This window comes from Mus musculus, chromosome 18, assembly GCF_000001635.26.
Source record: "Mus musculus strain C57BL/6J chromosome 18, GRCm38.p6 C57BL/6J".
Classification (NCBI taxonomy): Eukaryota; Metazoa; Chordata; class Mammalia; order Rodentia; family Muridae; genus Mus; species Mus musculus.
In genome coordinates, this window is record NC_000084.6 from 63,044,922 (window position 1) to 63,067,537 (window position 22,616).

General features: G+C 41.2%; 1 protein-coding gene and 1 long non-coding RNA gene across 11 annotated transcripts in view; one reads left to right on the forward strand and one right to left on the reverse strand.

The window, feature by feature from the left end:
• The window catches only part of Piezo2 (piezo-type mechanosensitive ion channel component 2), a 377,504-nt gene that overhangs the window by 34,709 nt on the left and 320,179 nt on the right, over nt 1–22,616 (reverse strand). For 5 of the 10 annotated variants that reach the window (XR_386006.4, XM_006526169.4, XM_006526168.4 and 2 more), the window contains 7 exons: nt 19,752–19,858; nt 18,403–18,501; nt 14,730–14,844; nt 12,184–12,243; nt 8,043–8,209; nt 5,611–5,777; nt 456–623 (listed from right to left, as the gene is read on the reverse strand). Coding sequence is in view for 8 of the 10 variants with exons in the window: in XM_006526169.4 (XP_006526232.1) it covers nt 456–623; nt 5,611–5,777; nt 8,043–8,209; nt 12,184–12,243; nt 14,730–14,844; nt 18,403–18,501; nt 19,752–19,858 (883 nt within the window). In the remaining 2 variants the exon portion in view is untranslated. The remainder of the gene's footprint in view (nt 1–455; nt 624–5,610; nt 5,778–8,042; nt 8,210–12,183; nt 12,244–14,729; nt 14,845–18,402; nt 18,502–19,751; nt 19,859–22,616) is intronic. The other 5 variants (XM_006526170.4, NM_001039485.4, XM_006526172.4 and 2 more) reach the window with 4 other exon arrangements.
• Gm36651 lies at nt 5,770–20,374 on the forward strand. Its single transcript, XR_386287.2, has 3 exons — nt 5,770–5,880; nt 11,286–11,405; nt 20,149–20,374. It is a non-coding gene; the product is annotated as a predicted gene, 36651 (long non-coding RNA).

The following is a 22,616-nucleotide window of genomic DNA, read 5'->3' on the forward strand; positions in this document are numbered from 1 at the left end:
AAAAAGCCGGTGGTAAAATATATTCAATTTTCCTGTTAGATATATGCCAACTAGAGCCATTTATTTTGCATGATCTGAAAATGGCTATATTTGACAGACAGTTTCTTAATATATATTGATATGTATATATTATATATATCAAGTATATATCTTAGAAAATGAAAAGAGAAAAATACATATATATATATTAAATGGAAGGTAATGTTTTCGATCAGAGCTTTTAAGCCATTGCTAACAGACAAAAACCAAGATGCAGTTAGTGCACGGAACATTGTCTTGGAAATAATTATATCACAGAAAGGGCTACGGTTATGCTTTTTTTTCGGTCATGCAAATTCTTAAAACAAGCTAGAAAAAAAAATAGAATGGCATTCATCTCACGAACTTCTACTTGCAACGGCATCCACGGGGAGGAGATCCAAGAGTACAGAACAAAGCATGCACAAGTTAAGCACCTTGATGCTACACTGCCACTGTCAGCTGACGAAGAGGACATGTCCAGGCTGAACATTTTACGGAGCCTAGGCCGAGCACGCTCGCTTGTTTTAGGAACGGGGTCTTGTCCATCTAAATCATCAAGGGTGGACTGCCTTGAGATCAGCAGGGTCGCTTCAGTGTAGCAGCTAGCAGCGCAAACAGTTACAGAAACACAGAGTTAAAAACCCAAGTGGTGCACCAAGTCACCCAGGGACAACTGACCAACACACCAACACACCGCCATGCGGCAACCACGCACAACAGCGCCACCTACAGGATGATCACAGCAGTGGGGGCTCCCGGGACAGGGAAGGACCTGTTTGGCAGGATAAATAAACAGAAGAAACTGGAGTTGGAAAAAAAAAAAAAAGTACTGGCTAGGGATTGGCTTTCAAACGGTACTCTCCAGGTGAGACAGGATGCAGGATAAGGATGAGACCCAGGCGTCCTATTACAAAGTTCATATCCTTGTAGCGTTGCGTTGCAATGCAGTTGTTTCTTTGGCGGCCGAAGGAAATATGCTTTCTTTGGAATTGCAAGCCCAAGTCCACGGAAAGCATTTCTCAACTCAACTGCACCAGCAAAAATAACTGCCCGTAAAATTTGTAGAAAAGATGTTAGTTTTACAACATGGGGTTCAAAATGAGAGCCAGACAAGCTCAGCAATGCCACCTCATTTTCTGAGTCATAGGGACCAAGCCAAGCCAGCATGTGGAAGGGACACTGATTGGTTACGTGGCAACCAACATAAAAAATAAAATGGTACCAAAAAAACCAAAAAAAAAAAAAAAACCCAAAAAATAACAACAATAAAGGAATTCTAGCAATGCACAGACACCTTTATCTGTTAATGTTTTGCTTTAACTAGTTTTTTATTACAGACCATGCTTTAAGTTTTGGTGGGTGTCCCAGGAGAGAGAACCCCTTGACTAAAATCTTCATTTCTCGGTACCCAAAGGAACAGCCATCGTGGAGCAGACGTGAGATGTCTCCACAGCAAGAGCACAGCACCTGCTCAGGTGGCAGACTTCAAAGGGCAACTACCCCTTTATACCTGAGACTCACCCTTGCAGCCAAAGTAATCCATCCTTTGGTAAGTCACACACCTGACTGTATGAGGAACCATTAGAAATTGGCTCACCATTTGGCCCTGGATTTAGAGGATTTCCATAAAAAAATTGTATTCATTTGCTAGGCTCCCATTGTGACTCCATCTTCTGTTCTTATGCAAAAATTTGTGTCATGGATGTTGGGACAGAAACTTTGAAGGGAACAGGCCACAGTGTGGTCATTCTTGCTAAAGGAGGGTGGCCATGTGTTTACCAGATCTGTCTGCCCCAAATATGCAGGTGTCTGAGCAACCATCTTCATGCCGTGCTGCCTCTTCCCAGTGCAAGTGTTCCTCGACATCTTAAGGAGGTAGAGCTGTATTTATGGATTAACAGTTTTGTAATTTTGCAAATATTTTAACTTCTTTTTTAAGTTTTTAAAATCAATCTGTAAGTGTGATATCAAGTGACTCCCACTTTCGCATTCCAGCCATGTTTTTTTGTATAGGTCATCTTTAAAGGCAGGTGCTTGGTTTTGCTTGAGATGGCAGTTTCCCTTTGTAGCCTCCTAAGCTTTGATTTATAATTACTTAATTTCTTAGTTGAACATATATTAGATTGTTATGTAATTAAAAGTCTCTCATATAGGAATCTGTCAGGATATTTATTTATACTTTGTAATATAATAATCTCTTGATTCTTTTTATTTTTTAAAGAGTTTGGTACTAAAGCAACTACCCTAAAACAGGTCCTATGTGTGATGTTAAGGATATCTATGAAGAATATTAAGTTTTATGGGAAAATGTTTGTGTATATTCCCTTTGGGAGGTGACACATGATTTGTTCAAATATCAAAAGATGTTAGCATCACTCTCTGCCTCCCCTTTACATTGCCAAGCCTTGGGTTCAAGGTAACAAAGCACACCTCCTTATTATGAAATAAACCAGGAAAGGGGGCAAAAGAAGGAGGGACTGAGAAAACCTTACGAGTCACACTAGGAGACAGCATATCTTGGCAAAAGAAAAAAAAACCAGGTATAATAACACGTTATATATTATACATATTCTTCACTGTATGGGAGGGAATAATTGTAGTTGAATATGAGTGTGACTTTTGCACAGGAAAAGCAGATTGGTCTGTCATGGTTTTGGGGGAATTAAAAGCAATAAAATATAGTTTGTGTTTGACACCCACATGCAAAACAGTGTGGTCCGGAGCTGAGGAACATTTGCGAGTGTTATGAAAAATGACCAAGCAGAGGATGGGCTGATGGTGGTGGTACGCCATCTGGGGATGTCTCTAAAGAAGCTCAGAATTCTCACCTCAGGGTTCTTCACATTCCACTGTCCCTGTGATTTTTATTTATTTATTTTTTTAATGGTTGTCTGACTATCATTTGGTTCTAACGTGGGAGTGTTTGGAAACCAAGAATCGTTTACTCACCTTCGTTCACCCCTGTGTAGGAAGCAGTGTTAGTCAACATTGAGGGTGTCCAGGGCATCCTGACATGCCTACCTCCTCCACCTACCACCTCGCCCCTCCCAGGCTGCACACATCTGTACCCTTATACACATCTGCCCATCAGTGTTCACTTAGTTTCGTTGTCACCATTTCCATTATGTCCCTAGGGACTGAAGCCAGTGTCTCATACAACACTGACCTGCACAGCATCTCTAAAGCATGTCCTTGGCCCACCCTTCCCTGATGAGGGAGCAGCCAGTGTGAGCTAGACTGACATAGGCCGTCCCTTAAGAACAATGGGGTAAAATGGACTTTGATTCACGACATAGAAATTAACCAGAGAGAGAAGGGTCACATTCAAATGTTCTGATATCTAGCTATGGAGAAACTTGTTGGAATGAGATCAATGAGGAGGACTTAGGAGATTTCACACAAGACCGAAGTTATGGCTTACAAAACATCAAAATAAATTACAAAATGGACAGTGGGTTTTTACTTCAGCAAAACCTGTGAGACAAGAAAAGTAAACCTGCCCTGTCCAGAGATCCTGGGGTGGTCTCACAGGACACACAGAATGCTGGGAGCCAGTTGATGCTGTCGTTGACATTTTCGCTTTAGAGCTGTTGCTACTACTAGTACTTTCAGGAATTATTATCTGAGTGAAGTATAAAAGCATAGGTAGAAAAAGAATAGACGATACATTTTATCACTACAATGTGTTTTTCTAACAGTTATTCTATTCTAGAACAAAAACAGCATCTTACACCTCATGTCAGTTAAGGATAAATGGTTCACCTTGAAGCTCTAAGAGGAGCCTGGCTCCAATCATCCCTCCTTTGATGAAGAACATATTAGCTGAAATATTTTTGATTTCAGAGCTTAAAAATAACTGGTGTATTCCCAAGTTATAGAAAATATTATCCTGTTATTATTCCTGAAAAGACCATAAAAGAGTATCTATTTGGGAAGAGGGGAAGGACTGTATCCATTAAGTGTTATCTACACAGAATCAATATAGGCAAAGACACACACACACACACACACACACACACACACACACATACATAATTAAGTGACTATTTTAAAATTTGAGATTTTACATACTTACATATTTATATATATTTACATGTATATATGTGTGTACATAAGTATGAGTATGGCATATACATATATATACACACATGCACACACATGTATTTATATGATATATGATTTTATTTTCATAACAATAGATTTGGATCTTTGTCAAAGGTGAAAAATGGTATATGGATGTGTTTGAGTTTCTTAATTGGTCAGCTCAAAGACAATTAATTCAGTAGCACATATGAAACCATACTAAATAGAGGTAAGAAATTTTCTATTTCACCACTCTCTCCAATGGGTACAATTTTGATTTTCCGTTTTGTTTTTCTATCTCTGGTACTGGTGACTATATCCCGGGCCTTGTATGGACTGGCTAAGTAAATGGCCAATGGAGCACCAACCTCTGTCCCTTTGATTTTTAACTTATATTTTTGAGTTTGATATCAGTCATGTTATGTCCTTCCTACCTCCTTCCATCCACAATAAAATGTAGTCAATATTTTTGTAGGAAAAATGTGGTCATCAGCCTCTGTGCTGACTGGACGTGTGAAGTGTGTGTGAGTCTGGGCCACCTGGAGGTTCTGTCCTTCCTCATTACACCAGGTAGAGGAGGCAATAGCCTTATTTCAGAGAGCCTTCTCAGATGGGAGCCATGTGGGTGGGGGATGGCTCTTGGTTTTGTTTGCTCTAGAATTGAGTTCAAACCTTGGCCTAGAATAGGGATACAGTTTTTTAGATATTCGATAAAAAAATACATGGCTATCCTCAGAGATATAATTCTCAGTCTATAAGATAGCTGCATGGTGCCATCTATGCAGTTAGATGGTCACTCTGAAACTTAATTTTCTTCCCAAGACAGTGACGGGCTTAGTGAGCTCTATACAATGGACAGCAGTGATCTAGAATGCCACAGTGCAGAGGGTCCTGGGGCTTTTCAGGGTTGACAGGGTGGGCAGTGTACACTTGCCTGGGAGGAAGGGACAGACATCAAGAGACAGTATAACCACCATTACCATTAAGTCACCTGCTGTCCTGCTGTGAACAGTGCATGTGTGACCGTAAACCTAGAGAAGAGGGAGGCTAACATAATGCTTACTGACATTTTTAGTCTAAAAGATTGAAGTTACAATTCTGAAAGGAAAAGATCAGCTTTATCAACAGAAGGTAGAAAGTACTAGAAGAAACGACACTTGGAGCAGCCATTTTGAAAGACGGTAAAGATGTAGCCCCTACATAAATAGTAATGAGTATAAGGCAAATGGAATAGGTCATCCTTATTTGCCTGAATCTCATAAATCTCTATGCTGTGCCAGTTCTGTATATGGATCCTAAAAGCTGTTCACTGTTGATATCTGCTTTATCCAGTTCTGTCTACAGCAGGACAATGTTCTTTCAGCAGTGCTGCTTGGGGCTGCAGGGCCCGGGATACCACTCATGCTTTTGGTTAACCTTCACCTCCTGCATCACTCCTCCTCTTTGTCACCATCGACCTCATTTGCTTTGTCACAAACAAACCCATTGTTTAGAAAGTAAAAATACCTGGAGATACTGTCCCGGGAATCTAAGCTATCCATCCTATGTGCTGCCTGGGCCCTGGAGCCAGCCCCCGAGTGCTCGTCGATTGTGTCCAGGCCGGATTCTCGGGAAAGGTTCATAATGTGGTTCTGGTAGTACATGTGGATGCTTTCCCGTGTTGGAACATTGCCCTGTAGAAGAGGGGACACGACAACGGTTCTCATGAAAGCACGTGTTTGAACAGTGCCAGCCATTGTCAATAGTGACAACTTGTAGCACTTGCCTACATCTATGGTAAGGACTGATGAGAGGCTAGTTAATTTAGGGTTTAAGGTCAGGTCATTTATGGTCATCAGAGGTAGCCAATATTACCAGATACGATGGTTGATCTTCACTGTCAACCTGACTGGATTCAGAACTACATAGGACACACTTCTCAGAATATCTCAAAGGACATTAATAGAAAGATTTAACCGAGGAAGGTGGATCAGTCACAAATGTGTGTGACACCATCCCATGGGCTGGGATCCTGGACTATATAAAAAGTTCAAATAGAGGAATCCAGCCATGCTGGATAGTTGTATGTCAATTTGACACAAGAGAAAATCATCTGAAAGGAGGGAACCTTAAGTAAGAAAATGCTTCCATAAGACTGGGCTCTACATAAGCATTGCCTTAATTACTGATCGGTAGGGGAGGGCCCAACCCATTGTGGGTGGTTTCATCTCTGGACTGGTGGTCCTGGGCTCTATAAGAAAGCAGGCTGAGCAAGCCAGAGGGAGCAAGCCAGTAAGCAGTACCCCTCCATGGCCTCTGCATCAGCTCCTTCTTCTAGGTTCCTGCCCTGTTCAAGTTCCTGTCCTGACTTCCTTTGATGATGGACAGCAATGTGGAAGTGTAAGGAAAATAACGACCACCTCCAAGTTGGTTTTGGTCATGGTGTTTTAACACAGCAATAATGTCTAACTCAGACACCAGCTGAGTTAGCAGCATTTATCTCTGTTTCCTGTCTGTGGATACAAAGCGACCTTGCCTTCCTCTCCTACTGCCACACCCCCCCAGCCATCACCACTGTAGACTGTATCCCTTCAAGCTGTAAGACAACCCTCCACCCATCTTTAACTTGCTTTTGACATTTGATCATGGCAAAAACTAATGTAAATAATATGTCCGGTGTAATTTTTACATGAGGACAATTTTGCTATATCACATCACTTTTCCAGAAATTGGTTCAAGCTGAGCGGGGAAAAATATCAAATCCCTGTTCAAATAGGTTAATTTCAGCTATGTCATTTATTTTCATTATTAATTTTTATTTTGGTATATTTTATATATTTTTTAAAATTTCTCAGCCCCATTATGGTATAATTGACAAAATTATATGTATAAAAATAGACTTAGAAACACAATCTACAAACCATATATAACTTTTGTTACATCCTAATTATTTTTTTCTGGAGGTTTCAGATCAAAATTCCCAGATTAAAATCCTATATTGGGCAGAGCACACCTATAAACTCTGATAGAATAGAGAAAATGAATAAACTGGGGATTTTCCAAGGATCCATTGGTGCGCATATAAGAGAGAGGGGAGGGGAGGTTTACACCTCACACAAAGAGCTAAACGGTTATGTAATTGCTCTCCAGGAAGATAGGATTTCATTTTAGAGTTTTAGATAAGGTTGTCTTCTTCAGGTTTTCCTGTGGCAAATACCAAGCCCAAAAGCAATTTGATGGGGAAGAATTTGTTCAGTTTTAGAGTTTATAATCCATCACTGAAGGAAGCCAGGGTGAGAGCTCAAGAGGGGAACTTGGAGGCAAGAACTGAAGCAGAGCCCACAGAGGAGTGCTTCCAACTGGCTTGCTCACTTCCCATGGTTTGCTCAGTCTCCTTTCTTATAGTCGGCCTGCGATGGGATGTGACCCTCCTGTATCAATGGCTCACTGATGGAGCCTTGTGATGGAGGTATTTCCTCATTTGAGGGTCTTCTTCTCAAATGGCTCCAGCTTGTGCCAAGTTGGAGGAAACAAAACAAACAACAGCAACAGGAACACAACTAACCCAGACACTGGCTGACAATCTGAAATTCTAATACCCCCACGTTTGAAACCCCTTGAATGCCGACATGATGTCATTGGGTGCAAAGTTCTACACAAATCCTCCTGGACAGTTGCAGTTAAAATGCAAGCACACACGGAATAGTCTAAGAAATAACTTTAAGGTCATGTGTATGATAAAATAGAAATAAAATTTCCCGTTTGTATTTGGGTTCCTTCCCCCTAAGTATTTCACTATTTAGGTGAAAATATTTCATAGCCCAAAACCAAAAATTGGACAATGGAAACTCCTCTGGCCCCATGCATTTTGGGCTGGGATGCACCAAGTCCATGCGGACCTGGCAGCTCTTTGAACGTACCAAGTAATAAAGGAGAGGCTGCCAATGGCATTGCATTACCTTTTTTATCTCTCGAGTCAGCATGCATCTTTCAATCCGCAGGACTGTGGATATGTCGATGTGTTCCCTTGAGATGGAGTTGAGCCAAGTGGTGAAACTATCCACTGTGGCCAGGAACAGAACCCATGTGAACTTCAGGATATTAAATATCCTCTTGATGATATTATCTAGGCCGAAGAAGCATGGCACAGTGTCAAGTACATGGGACGCTGCCAAGAGCTGTGCTGTTGAATACAGTATGAGGTATACCACATCCAGATCTGGATTCTGCAGGATTGTCCTTAACGGGGGGGACTGGGCTTACCATCCTTAGAGACGCAGAGCGGAACTAAGGTCCAAACACTTGTGTAGCCCTCTACACAGAGAGTGGCAGAATTAAGTCACACTCAGGTGGGATTTGTCATGTCAGTCATAACAGGTCTCAACATAGTCCCCCAGGGCCCCAAAGGACTGACAGAACCCCTAAAGATATCAAGCTCAGTGTGTGGGGGGGGGTCAAGTCCCTTCTGTATGTGAAACTGTTAACTATACTCCATGTATAAAATCTCTACACACTGTCCCTCATAGTTTGAGATTACTTTTAATACTTGCTACTAGGAGCACTCTATTGAAGTGTTTGCTACACTGTGTTATTTAGAGGAAGACAGAAAAAAAAAGATCTGTATGCATTCAATAGAGATGCATTTTTTTTCTCCTTAAAACAGACTGGTATGTGGTTGGATGAAGCTGTGGCAAGTGAAACCTATACATATATAGGCCTGACTGTAAGAGGTTTAGTAAAAGTAGAGATTGCAAATCAAAGTGCCCCTAGTATTGACTTAAGAATAGGAACTCTTTGTGCCTGTCTCATGGGGGCTCGTGAATGCTCTCCTACAACTGTATTAAGGATTATTGGTAGGGCCTCTTTATTCCCCTTCTGGCAAACCATCTTATCTTTCGCAGAGCTCGATCCATGGGCTGTGTGTGCTTCTTCACACATCTTCTTCACACAGTTAGATGGGATTTGATGTCAACAATGAAACCCTTCACACTGCATCCATCATCACCTCCAGGCAGCAGAAGCCCTGGGATTGCTAATGTGAATTTTATCCTTGACTAGAGCTGGGACCAGAAACCCTGGGAAGCTGTCACACAGGCACTCAGCACTCAGCACAGAGTTCTACTGTGATCAAAATGTCAACAGCATGCACATCTCCAGAACTCCCTAGAGCCTATCTGTAAGGCTTTTGGACACTCAGAAAGATTGAAGGGAGGTTTAGTGACAGGTGACCTCAGCCTTAGAAACATCACTCAGCTTTAGAAACAAGACAGTTGTGTCACTTGGAACAATGTGGATGACTGTAGGGGACATCATGTTGTGTTGCACTAAATAAGCCAGGTGTGGAAAACCCACACGCCAGATGAGATCACTTATATTTAGCATCTAGTCTGGTGATACAGAAACAGAGAGCAGAGCCACAGTACCAGGCCAGGGATGGGGCAACTGGGAAAGAGTGGCTCAAGGCAAGCTTGCAATGATGTGATCTACAGATGCAGGGGATGGTAACTAGCCATTATGTAATTTGTTGGGATTTGCCAACAAATAGATTTAAGGATCTCTACGGCAGGGAGCAGTCAATTGGCTTTGTACAGGTATAATGAAACCATGCGTTGTATGCCCATTACTATAGACATCAAGGAAGAGTCAGAATAGAAGGACTAGGCCATTCTGTCTGTCTGTCTGTCCGTCCGTCCTAATCACTTAGGTACGTGGGTAACTCTCAATCACATGCCAGCCTCACAGGCCCCTTGTCTAGTGTGAGCAGATGTGACCACTGAGTTGCCTGTCTTTGCCCCCCACTAATCTCCTCTCTGATTTGAAGGTCACAATGGGAATCAGAGTTTGGCTTTATGATACAGGAAAAGAGCTGGGTTTGAGCTAAGTGGTCTAGGAGGGAAGACAGGTTTACTTCTAGTAAGGTTTTGCTTGTGTCAAAGGGTCGAGTAAGGAAGGGAGCCTCCAAGTAAATGCCATACCTGAGGGGGTTGAGGGGGAATGGGGTAGCAAGTAGCAAGATAAAGAACCAGGTGGGGCTAGACTCTTGATGTCTGATGTCCCCATGGGCCCACTGTCCTCTTGGGAACATTTCCTGCCTATGCAGCTACCACCTGCCGCTCCTCAGGACTTTTTTTTGGGCTGTTGCATCCTTATGTGTTCCATATGTCTTAAGAGGTGAGCAGCAACAGAGGGTCCTTTGCTGAGCAAAGTAGCAAAGGCAGAGATGAAGGCCCCATGAAGTGGGAAGAAGGTAGGGACAGCTGATGCCACAGAGGAGTGACACCATGCGAGAGACTCCAAGATGCCTCCCTTCCTCTCTGCATTCCCAGTTTCCTAGTTATCTGATTATTTGTTTATTTATTTAGTGTATGCATATACCAATGCTCATGTAAGAAGGCCAGAAGAGAGTATCCAGTGTCCTCCACTGGCATTCTCTGTCATTCTCTTGAGGCAAGTTCTCTCCTTGAACCTAGGACTGATGTTTTCTTGACTAGGCTGAACGTCCCCGAGCCCTCATAATTCTCCTGTCACTCCCAACTGTTACCATGAAGCTGGAATTCCAGGCCTGTGCAGGATTTCTGGAATTTTACCTGGGTGCCGAGAGCTGAACTCCAGCCCTTATGATGATGCAATGAGTTTCTAACTTGTGTGGCATCTCTCCAGCTTCCCTTAGTCATTTAAAGAACTCTAGACCAAGGTATCCAATTCCCATACTTATTTGGAGAGGACACCAAGATACATTTACAGACATAAAAGCAAAGTTTGAGCTCTGTAGGTTGAACAACTTCGAGCAAGAGCCACTAATATACTACAGCAGGTCTTGGGTTTTTTAACAACGTGTTCTTATTTTTTTCTCCTATTCGCAATTAGTCACTTAGAAGTAATGGTTATTAGTTGGTCAGCATCTTGTCACTTAATGACTTACTTGTATAATTTATGGCATGTTTAAAAATAGCTAGCAGAGAGGATTATGGGTGTTCTTAACACAAAGACGTAACAAACTTTTGAGCTGATGGAAACATTCATCAGCCTGATGTCATGATCCCCCATTGTCTGTGTTTACCAGAGTATGTATATGTAGCACCATTGTATCTCAATTTAAAATGTTCAATTTTTTTTTTAAAGAAGAAACTGTCAATCATTTTTAAAATGTTCTTATTCTGGTAGCTTCTATGAAACAACACCATTGTTGATCTCATCCACAGGCACAGGCATGAAGGACTTTACAGACAGATAGGAGCCCGACATTCCATCCCATGCAACAGAGGCTGATCCTCTCTCAGGAGGCCATCTCCATCTCAGCAGCAAGATGAGATTTCAAGGGGGTAAGATTGACATCCTTTGGCCTCAATCCATACTCATTGTCGGGGTTCATAACCTTGCAGTACCCTTCTTCACCACACGGGGCAGTGCCACTTCCTTTCTTTTCATTTTTTAATTTTTTAAAATTTTTCCCATTTTTTATTAGGTATTTAGCTCATTTACATTTCCAATGCTATACCAAAAGTCCCCCATACCCCGCCCCCACTCCCCTACCCACCCACTCCCCCTTTTTGGCCCTGGCGTTCCCCTGTACTGGGGCATATAAAGTTTGCAAGTCCAATGGGCCTCTCTTTGCAGTGATGGCCGACAAGGCCATCTTTTGATACATATGCAGCTAGAGACAAGAGCTCCGGGGTACTGCTTAGTTCATATTGTTGTTCCACCTATAGGGTTGTAGTTCCCTTTAGTTCCTTGGGTGCTTTCTCTAGTTCCTCCATTGGGGGCCCTGTGGTCCATTCAATAGCTGACTGTGAGCATCCACTTCTGTGTTTGCTAGGCCCTGGCATAGTCATACAATATATCCTGACCAGAGTTTCCCTCCTTCCATTCCTCCCAGTTCTCCTCCTCCCACACCTCTCCCCCAGATCACTTGATCCTCTGATTCCCTTTAGAAAAGAGCAGGCCTCCCAGGGATATCAACTGAACATGACAAAAGAAGATACAATAAGATCAGACAGAAACACTGCTCTGAGACTGGCCTAGGCAACCCAACAGGAGGAAAAGAGTCCCAAGAGCAGGCAAAGACATCCTCTCAGATCAGCTTTGTCCCTGTTTTGTTACCTGGTCCATCAGATTTCTTTTTGACTGGCTCATCCTCTCGATCTTCCCATTCCACTGGACCTGCACATAAAATATGTTTCATCTTGAGCAATTTTCATGACCAAAAATTATTCAAAAAATATTGTGACTGGACATACACTTGTTGAATAAAACGATGGTGAGGTGAGTTTGCCTCACTAAATATTAAAACAAACTCCATGGTTACTAGACTCAGAAGCCTGTAACAGTGATTAATAGCATGACAGTAGGAGAATGAGTCAGAATACAGTCACAGTTCATATATAAGCTGAGCGAGGAGCTGATGGCTTGACTACTGCTTATTTCTAACACAAAAGGAAGACTTTTTTAAATAAGTAGGGCTAGCTTCATTGCCCATGTAAGTAACTGTACAAAAATACACCTCTACTATGCAGTAAGTAAACAAACCAGTAGGAAATACAGGAAAACATTTGCTTAATATTGGGTGGTAGAGGCTGTCTTTTGTAGCAAGATAATGACTTTTAAAAATATCAGAAATTTAGGCATGTTTTGATATCAAAGCAATTCCATATTGTTTGGATAGTCATGTATCATAAACTAAATCAAAATGCAAGCATTGAACAGGGAAGTGTGGTAATCACACACCACAGGATGCAATATGCCTGTTGTACAATCAGCCATAATTAATAAGAAAAGAACAAACACTCCCATAGAATGCAGAAGACAGTAATAGCTTTGTTTGAACTTTCAGCTATAAAGTATAAATTATGCAGCCAAAAGAAAGTAAAAACACCCAGTATCATTAGATAAGGATTAAACTAAATTCCAATGAAAACACAAGTCATTTGTCATCCCTCAGGAAAGAAATAATAATAAGAGGAACAGTGAGGGCCTTGGTATGACATTATAAGAAATGTACTTCCTTTATCTGGCATATAAAAGTATAAATTACTAAAAACTTGTGGGGGGGTGAGGAAGAAACTATTAAAGTGTATGAAGCATAACCTTCACCCAGTTCCTACTTTTGAGACTCTATTCTGTAAAAGTGTGTGTTACTCTTAACCTCTGTCACACTTACATATACATTCATGTATGACGATATGTGAACTTTTTGCAAGGATACCTATTATAGCATTGTTTGCTGATAAAAATCAGGAAGCAATCTTTATGTCCATTAATGATGAAATAATTGAATAAATTATGCATATCTGCACTGTAGAAACTTTTAGAGTCATTAAAAAAAGCCCTGGCAGTTTCATGAATATTTAATTGGAGAACTGTTCATGATACATTGCTAATGAAAGTACAAGATGCCTTTGTGCACATGAACTCAAATCTAAAAAGTTAACGAACAAACAACATGCATTTGCCAAAGGAGAGAAGACCAATGGCCTATCTGGGTAGGATGTATTTTTCAGGGAGGCTCTGTGTGTGTGTGTGTGTGTGTGTGTGTGTGTGTGTGTGTGTATATGTGTGTGTGTGTGTGTGTGTGTGTGTGTGTATGTGTGTGTGTGTGTGTGTGTGTGTGTGTGTGTGTGTGTGTATGTGCGTTCATGTGCACACACGTGCACAAGCCTATGCAGGCACATTCACCTGATTCTGGACCTGCCTCTATCACTGGCTTTATTGCATTGGGTGTAGGTTAAAGTTATTTTTATAAAAGGCAGTTATAGTTACCAGGAGATACCGAGAGAGGGAAGATTTTTTTAAAAAAGGACAAATTTTATAATTAATTACACAAGAAAATTTGAGTTATTATTTTTTAATTTATTAACTTCATAAGGGACCCATGGTTGCATTATCTTTTCACAGAGTCAAACTGTAGAATAAAAGCCTAGGGTTCCTTTCAACCACATTATTTAGCTTCCAGTCTCCCAAGAAGAAGCCACTGTTATTAATACAGTATGTTGGGATTTTGTTTGTTTTTCTTCTCTTATACATAGACACTACGATACATGCCCACTCACAATATAAAGTACTGAGTTGAGGTATCGGATTTTCTTTGTTCCACTAGTGGTTTCAGTAAGTGCCTGCTAAATATTAAAATATTGTTTTTCACGTAAATGACAGGAAACTACTAGATAGTATTTGTACTAGCTACTTTTGTGCCAATTTGACACTATCATTTTGGAAGAGAGGACCTGAATTGAGAGAATGCCCCCATCTGGGGTCAAGCCTGGGGCACATTTTCTTAAGTGACAACTGAAGAAGGAGGGCTGAGCTCATTGTGGGGCAGGCGGTCCTGTTATTAGAAAACAGGCTTAGCAAGCTTTTGAGCAGCCCTCATGCACCCGTCCCAAGGTCCTGCCTTGGCTTCCCTCAGTGATGCACTACAAGCTGTAAGGTAGAATAATCCTTTCCTTCACAAGTTGCTTTGGGTCCTGGTCTTTACCACAGAAAAGAAACTTAGGTAAGATTGAATTCCACCATGCTTTGGTAATACAATCTCTTCAAAATCTTCAATTCTACTGGACTTAGAACCCTATCTGGAGGCACCCTAGGTATCCCACGTCCCCTGCGGTGCTCCTCTGCACATAGCCAGCGGCTGCTTGCTGCCCAGAACTCACCGTCCCCAGATCCTTTGCGTCTCTCCTTCTGCTCTTCTCTGGCCAACTTTTTCTTCTCTTTCCTCCTCTGTCGGAGTGCCGTTTTAGGATCAGTAATCCAGGCTTGGTAGACGAACTGAAAGGAGACCGTCCAATTATTTTCTGACTTTCGAAAAGTAATTAAAAGTGAAAATGGACCTAAGTTAAGCTTCTTCTGTGTAAGAATGGTTTTTTTTTTTCTCTTACAAATTTCTCTTATGTTGAGCTGACTTCTGTTGATTTAGTTGTTTGTTTGTTTGCTTGTTTGTTTGAGACAGGGTCTCATTCTATAATCCTGGCTGGCCTAGCATTTGCTTTGTAGAACTACCTGTTTCTGCCGCCCAAACTTTGGGTTAAAGGCAGGCACCACACCCACCTTAAGGTGTTCTTTTGTTACCGTAAGATGTAAAGTATAAACAGTTGTGGAGACATATTCCTTTGGAGTCACAGATGATCTGGACATAAACTCTGGGTCAAAGAAACAAACCATCGTTTCACAGAAACACCACCACTGTTTGTGATACTCAGCCATGACATTTAAGCTCTCTGCACTCAACAATCTAAAGCCAGAGGTCTTGATAAACTCCATTAGAAGGGTCTCTCCTGCCACAAATGTTCTCGTCATCAGTAAAATGACTTCTTTAATTGTCTTATTTACTTGGGAGAAGTGATTTATGCATCTCCAATACTCTCCTAGTAGTGGTTATGGGTAACTTAGAAAGATCCTCTGCAGAGGGGTGAGTATTTTAAAAGTAAAATAATGTCAGTGTAAGAGTGAGCTCCTCCAGGGAAGCAGGGGGGACGCCGGTGCCTCGGCTTGCCCTTGGTCAGTTGCATTCAAGAGCTGACAACTGTTGCATCAAAATTTCACAACCAATGACCAAGAAAGAGAAGTTTGGAAAGACCCACCCTCTACATCCCTAGAAGCATGCAAAAGCAATAAAACTAAGACCTGATATATAAAATCAGCCCCCTAGAAACCACGAAGCCAAGCAGGCATGCTTAACATGCGACACCCCGTCTCAGGGAAGCTGGGTTTTCCATCGGCATGATTAAGACAAGCATACAGAAGGGACAGCTGTAAACCCATAGAATGTCATTTTATCCTGGATTATTTTCATATTTCGGGGTAGTTTTTGAAAACACAACATAAACAGATTGGCGTTCTGATGTCAACAGATAATAAAGATTCAGCTCTCTCACATATGGAAATGTGAGGAGTACATGGTCCAAGAAAATAAAAAAGGAAAAAGAAACTTCCTTCTTCCTCACTAGTAGAACTGTGAATTTTATGGTCAATTGACACAAATGCAAAATTGGTATTATTCCTAGATAACAAATCCTGGAAGTGAACTGTCCTATTTTATGGAATTAGAAGATGAACTGACGCTCAGAAAGATCAAAGCAAGGACTGCTGGATCTTCACTGAACATGTTGGTTTGAGAGTCTGGCTTCTTGTCTCTCAGGTTCAGTACATTAAATGGCAGATTTGCACAACACAGTTGGTTTTAAAAGAAACGGAACTAATAATGAATCTTCAGGTTTAAGAACAACATAGGATGACATTTCTTTCAAGGAAAGTATTAAACTATTATTCTTTTATAAAATGAAAGAGTCCCAAGTAGGAGTTAAGAGGCAATGATCTGTGAGTATATCAGGCACACGGATTGTAGGATATCCTTTTTTTTTTCTGAAGAGAAAGCAAACAGCTGGGAGGGAGAGAGGAGGGCGGAGAGAAGCAGAGTTAACAGACTTTATGAAAAGCAAGTGAGGGACCATCAGTGGCCTGACATAGTGAGGAGAACTACTGACTCTGTTGATCCCTAAGGGGTGAAACCCATCAGTATCTTTTTGGTGAAAGAAACATTCTAGTCATGCAAGCTCAGGAAGCAAGGGAGAGCAACCACCCTGAGAGCCACTGACTTCTTGTTCTCAGGCAAAGCCATCTCGGGATGGCCATTTTGAAACATACACATTTTAAAGTTTCAGATATCTGGCTGAGGGCCAGTTTTGCCTTTTCCTACTTCAGAAAAGGGTTCTGGTCTTCACCGAGTCAAGAAATGGAAGATTTTGGCTGACCTCCCAAATCATGACATTACAGGTTAGTCAAACTCACACCCAACTTGTTGGCTCTGCTCAGGTGTCAGACTTTTCAGTACATCAGGTGGAAGGAGAAAGTGTTTGGAAAGTATGCACACAGAGGCTGAGGACTCAGTTAATAGTCACTGCCATGTGGATGTTTGTGCATGTGTTTCTGACTTTATCTTAAAGTTTATCTTCATTATTAGCGGGGAAATAGACTTGTTTTTATCAAGAGACCATTAAGCAACAACGCATATATTCTTTCAAACAGAGAGAGTTTCATCAGAGTGGGGATTCTTAACTCCAGTGAGTAACAGTGTATTGTCCTCTAATTGGACTGCGATCCCAAAGCTTCTTAACCCATTATTTAATCATCTGTAACCTTATTTAAAGTAACAGAAGGGATGGATAAATCTCAACCCCTCTCTTTAAGAATTTTAAAATTACAAGTTGATGAATTTTGTGTGTATTCCTAGAGAAGAAAAGATGAAATCCCCACAGAGACAGCAGCAGTGACTATTAATTCAAGTCAGCCTTCTGAAATCCAAAATGAAAGGCAGTTGGAGGTGGGGCTCTGTGGCTCTAGGTAGAGCTTCACCCTCAGAGCTTTACAGAGACTCAGGATTTCAGGTCCATATGACCAGTGGAAACAGAGTAAGCATGGAAATGAGAAAAAGGGCAAGGCACACTGGTCTCTGTCACTATCCCATCTGTTTGCTTGAACACAAGGACCATCGTATCAACATGGACCCAAGTGTTTTGGCGTTCATGCCTGGCTGAGTTTGGAAGGGAAAGCATGGGACTACAAAACACAAGAAGGGTGACTTTTTTTTTTCTTTGTGGATTTTCATCGTGAGGTGACTGTGCTATAGGTAGTTGACTGACTTCTATCGTGTATTGGGTGGATGAAACACATGTGTAGTTAAACTGTAGTCATTAGTAGCACTGTTGTGCTCTGGGAGTGAGCATCGAGGAAAGGAGACGTGCTGGATCCAGGAACTAGACAACTGGATCCAAATTAGGAAGCTAGAGACTAACAAGAGGCTGAGAAGGGGACATATCATATCCAGGGGAGGTTTTTGTTTTTGTTTGTTTGTTTTTGTTTTTGTTTTTGGAAGATTGATCAGATTGTTTTTACCAGCTTTCTGAGAAAAAAAAAAGATTAACGTTTTACTCACTGTAAACTGATGCATACAGATTTTTTTTTACCAGCTTTCTGAGAAAATGATTAATGTTTTACTCCATGTGAACTGATGCATGCAACCAGATGTAACCCTTTGAAAATAAGATGTAACTTACGTAAAAGTATGAAGAGAGAAAGTACACATATATCTGCATTTTCTCTTTCTATTTTTGATAATCTCCGCTGGTGTCTACTTTAGAAAGTAGTAAAATGATAAGAAGTCTGGCTCGTAAGAACCCTTTTTGAAAGACTCGTTGTTTTATATCCATATGATATTTTCATTATACAACTCTTAGAATAGAGAAAATGTAGATATAGGATTTTTTTTTTTTTACTAAAGTTCTACGGAGCAGAGAGCCACACACTACACATCAGTAAAACATGAAATACCTTTGCAGCTCTGATTAAATACTGAAGAATAGTTTTGGGAAGTTTAATGACAGACTTTGGCAAGGCTAAAATGGCTGAGGCAAACTTCCCAATAGCTCTCTACAAAGAAGGACAAAGCAAGAGTAATTAGTAGGGAAAAAAAAAACCCAACCAAACAAAAGTTAACAGTTTAATATATGATGTTGCACGGGCTTGTCTCTACAATTAACGTTGAGGTTAAAACATGCCAATCACCGAAGCTAGAACAAAATGTACTGGGCTTGGAAGTTAGGAAAAAGCAGACTCAGTCACAGCATGTAGTCCATAAACACAGTGAGGATGGCTCATGTTCTCTTCTTGCTGTACGGTAAGTGCTGGTTAGCATAAAACTCGTTACATAAAAGGCAAGGCTGTTAAGTCATTAGTATTTGGCAAGCACCTTCATTCATGCACACAAACATGGTCTCCAAACACACAGAGGAGCAATGGATAGGTTAGGGAGGCAGCATCACACCAAGGAACCTCCACAAACCACTTGGCTTTTGGATGTCATCACAAAGACTAGCTGTTTTAGCTTGCCCAGTTATGAAAGCCCTGTCTAGGGAACGATGCATAGCCTTATCATGGGTGATCAGTGAGTTTTGTAGATACCTTTCTATAAGTCCTGTACTATGACAAACAGGATATAGCTGTTCCAGCTGTGATCCAGAGGTAAGAGAAATAAGTACAGAGTTCACTCTCTATGTACTGACAAGGCCTCGTCTTCAAGAAGGATGGATTGCATCCTACCCCCATTAACATTGTGTTGGTAGGTGGGTCAGAGCTGGGCTTGAGTCAGCAGGTTCCTGAACAAAGAGATCTCAGCTGAAAAAGATCAGGACTGGGCTGGCTCGTTTATGGTTGTCATTTAGTATTCTGATACCATTAGTAATACAAACCCTAAAGCTAGTTTTCAAGATCCAAATGCAGTATTTAAGCAATCATTTCAAAGTAGAGCATGTGTATTATTTATACAATCAACTCTTTCACACAGGGAACTATTCAAGCAATCCGAGGCGTGGTCAAGAAATCCGTCTACTTGCAACAGAAAATTTTTTGTTTAGGTCATCAAAGTTGCTTTGAAGTCAGGGATGAAGAGCTGACCCACACCCTGTTCATGGGAAGTGGCAATTAGGATGTCACTGAGAGGGAGCATTGCTTCAGTTTAATTAGAAATACCCAATTTCAGATTTCCACCAGAAGTCTCTGAGAGCTGCAACGTAAGAGTACAGAGGAGGTCATCCAGGCCTGCAAGCGAGACTTGTCAATTAAAAAGCAACCACCATGTTTCTACCTAGTGATGGGCGCCATTGTCCCATCCCTCTAATTACCTGGAATGCTGACTTCCGTGGGGGTTCTTCATCCTCCTTTTTAAGTTCCTCTTCTTCCTCCTCTTCACTATCCGTTTCAAACAAATAATAATCTCCACTCCTGACCACTAAGCAAAACAAAATATTTGCTTATTTCTTGAAAGATACACAAGAAACCTGGGGGCTTATTAATGAAACACACACCCCACCCCCACAAGATACACAGATGGCCTTCAAGAAGACCACAGCAAGAGATGTTAGCAGGAGAAAACAGACGAAAAGAACCCATTTTAGTCTAGGGTTATACAGTGCTGGCATGGCTGGGTCTACAGAGCATGAGGCCTTGTCGGTGCCATTTTAAGAGATCAGCAACTATGGGGTTGACCTGACAATTTCTTCCTTCTTCACTGTTTTATAGGGCTGAATCCATTTGGAGATGCCAAGATACTTGAACACCCTTGTTTTGCCATTCATCAATTTTGATCATCTAGACAAAGGCCAGAGTGAAGTGGAAGATTTGGCATGGTCTGTTACTGACAACCAACTAGGGTGACCCAGGATGAGGCCAGTGCCACCAGCCTCTACTTCACTTTAATACTATGCAGACCTGGCTTCTCCACAAGTAACACACAAGGCAACAGAAGACAAGACATTCGAAAGAGTTAAAAAACAAACAAACAAAAGAAAATAAACAACAATAACAACAACAAACATATTGCCACAAAGAGGAAAAGGGTAGGTAATATCAATAAACAAAACAAGATAACAACATTGTGTCTGACTACTTTTGCAAAGAGCCATAGGATGGACTGAGGACAGCAGCCTTGGTCCATAGGGTTTGGCTCTGTCATACTTCTGGTCAACAAGCCATTCCCTGGGAACATAATAAAATCCAAGGGGAACTCTACTGACCATCAGGTGCAAAGCACAAACAGTATGGCCTGCTTCTGCCTCATCTGACACTTGCCCTGCAAGAACATACTGACTGTGTCAGGAATGGGAAAAGAGAAATCAGAGATGTCTCTCGACTTAAAGACAATTAGGAAATTCAATCTTTATATTTGAAATTTTTTTAATTTAATAGATAAAAGAGACTCCCTTCTGATGCTACAAGAACTGTACCATCATTGTGGGATAGGATACTCATGATTTCTAATTGTATATGGGATTGCAAACTACGAAGGCATCTCTGGGGTGAGATAATGTGATGTTTTAAGTTATAATTTGGACGTACACCTCATAAAGTAACAGGAAACCTTGGCTTGTTTAAAGCTAGTTGCTCGAATGTCACTGGCTATGGTCAAAAGTTGAGCCATTTCGTCTACAGTATCAGGTGACTCTGCACCTTCATTCAGGAAGATGCAGAGTGAACGAATTGGGCCTTATATCCTTGAACAGAAGCACCGTGGTTTGTTACTCATGTTTTGAAGGAGAAAAAACCAGGCCTAGAGGATTGGGTCCAGGCCCAGGGGAATCAGTGCAATACAACATAAGGTAACAATAAGCAAGAACAAACCAAAATCACAGCATTACATTTGACAGTGAGGGAGACCATTCAAGTAATGCCTTTCACTTAAGCTCAGAGATTTTGCAGGGAAGTTTTTGTGGACTCTCTGTCACATGGTTTATTGGGACAAACACAGGGCAATAATGAGATGGAACATTTACCCTCATTATAGGTACGAAGATCAATAGTAGCTGGAGTTGTATTCAATCATACCTTCTGCCACTTTTATTCATCGGGTTGAGCCCAAACGATTTTCATCTCAAGCACTGATGTTATCACTAGTATTATCACCAATTTATCATGCAAACAAGTGGAACTGGTACACTTGAAACAGTGAAATATTTTTTCCAGGTCTCTTAGTCCTTTGGAAAATATTGTTGAAGCAAAACTAGTGAAATCAAATATTTTCTCTAGTGTCTGCTGCTAGTGATAATTTAAAAAGCACATTGTACAAGGCAAAGTACAAGTATAAAGTCAGAAGTCCGTGCACATTAGTGCAGATGAAGACACTGCCTCCAGGCTGTGTCTAGACACAAAACACAGATGTTGGTGTCATTGGTAAATTACTTGGTACAAACCTAACTTTTTGAACTCCACACTTTGTCCACAGAAACTTGACCCTTTATGCCAGATATGTGTCAACAAAGCAAAGTTAGGTAATGAGTAAGGTCACATGGAACTGATACAGAGACACACTCCAGTGGGAAGGTAGGTATCATTGAACAGCAATAATGCAGTCCTGTGTGTGTGTGCATAGGTTTGGAACTAGCAAGTTTGTCACCACAGCTTGTGCTGACATCTTTGCTGCTAACCAACCATCTTAAGGAGTATCGTTACTCATAGCCACTGCATCTCCACTTAAACTCAGCATCTCTCAGAAATGATCCGGATGCCCAGTCCAGTCACTCAACAGATAAAAGCAAGGTCCTCTAATAACTTTCTTCCAGATCTAAAGAGAAGTGCTGGAGCATGAAGGGTTAAAAAAAAAACAGTCAAGGACACAGTCCTCCCCTTCTGTTCCTTTCAAACTTGGAAAGGAAAATATATTACACAGAAGAAATTTAGCGCCACCAGTAGAATACGATTCCAAACCATGCGTTACAGACAGCTCTCCATTATTGCACTGTAAGATGTTGTAACAAGGCACACAGAGTTGATTATCGGAAGAGTTTGATATAATGAGGGTGAAATGAACGAGAAAAATCTAATGCCATTAACCATCACTGGGAGCTGGGTTGTTACCAACATGGAAGGTGATTATCACAGACCATATCCAATTCTTTTGAAATGATTTCGATACTGAAATGGAGAGACAACTGTAGTCACTGCAGTGGGAATTTGCCCACTCAGTATGAGGTGATTTATGAAATGGATAGGTC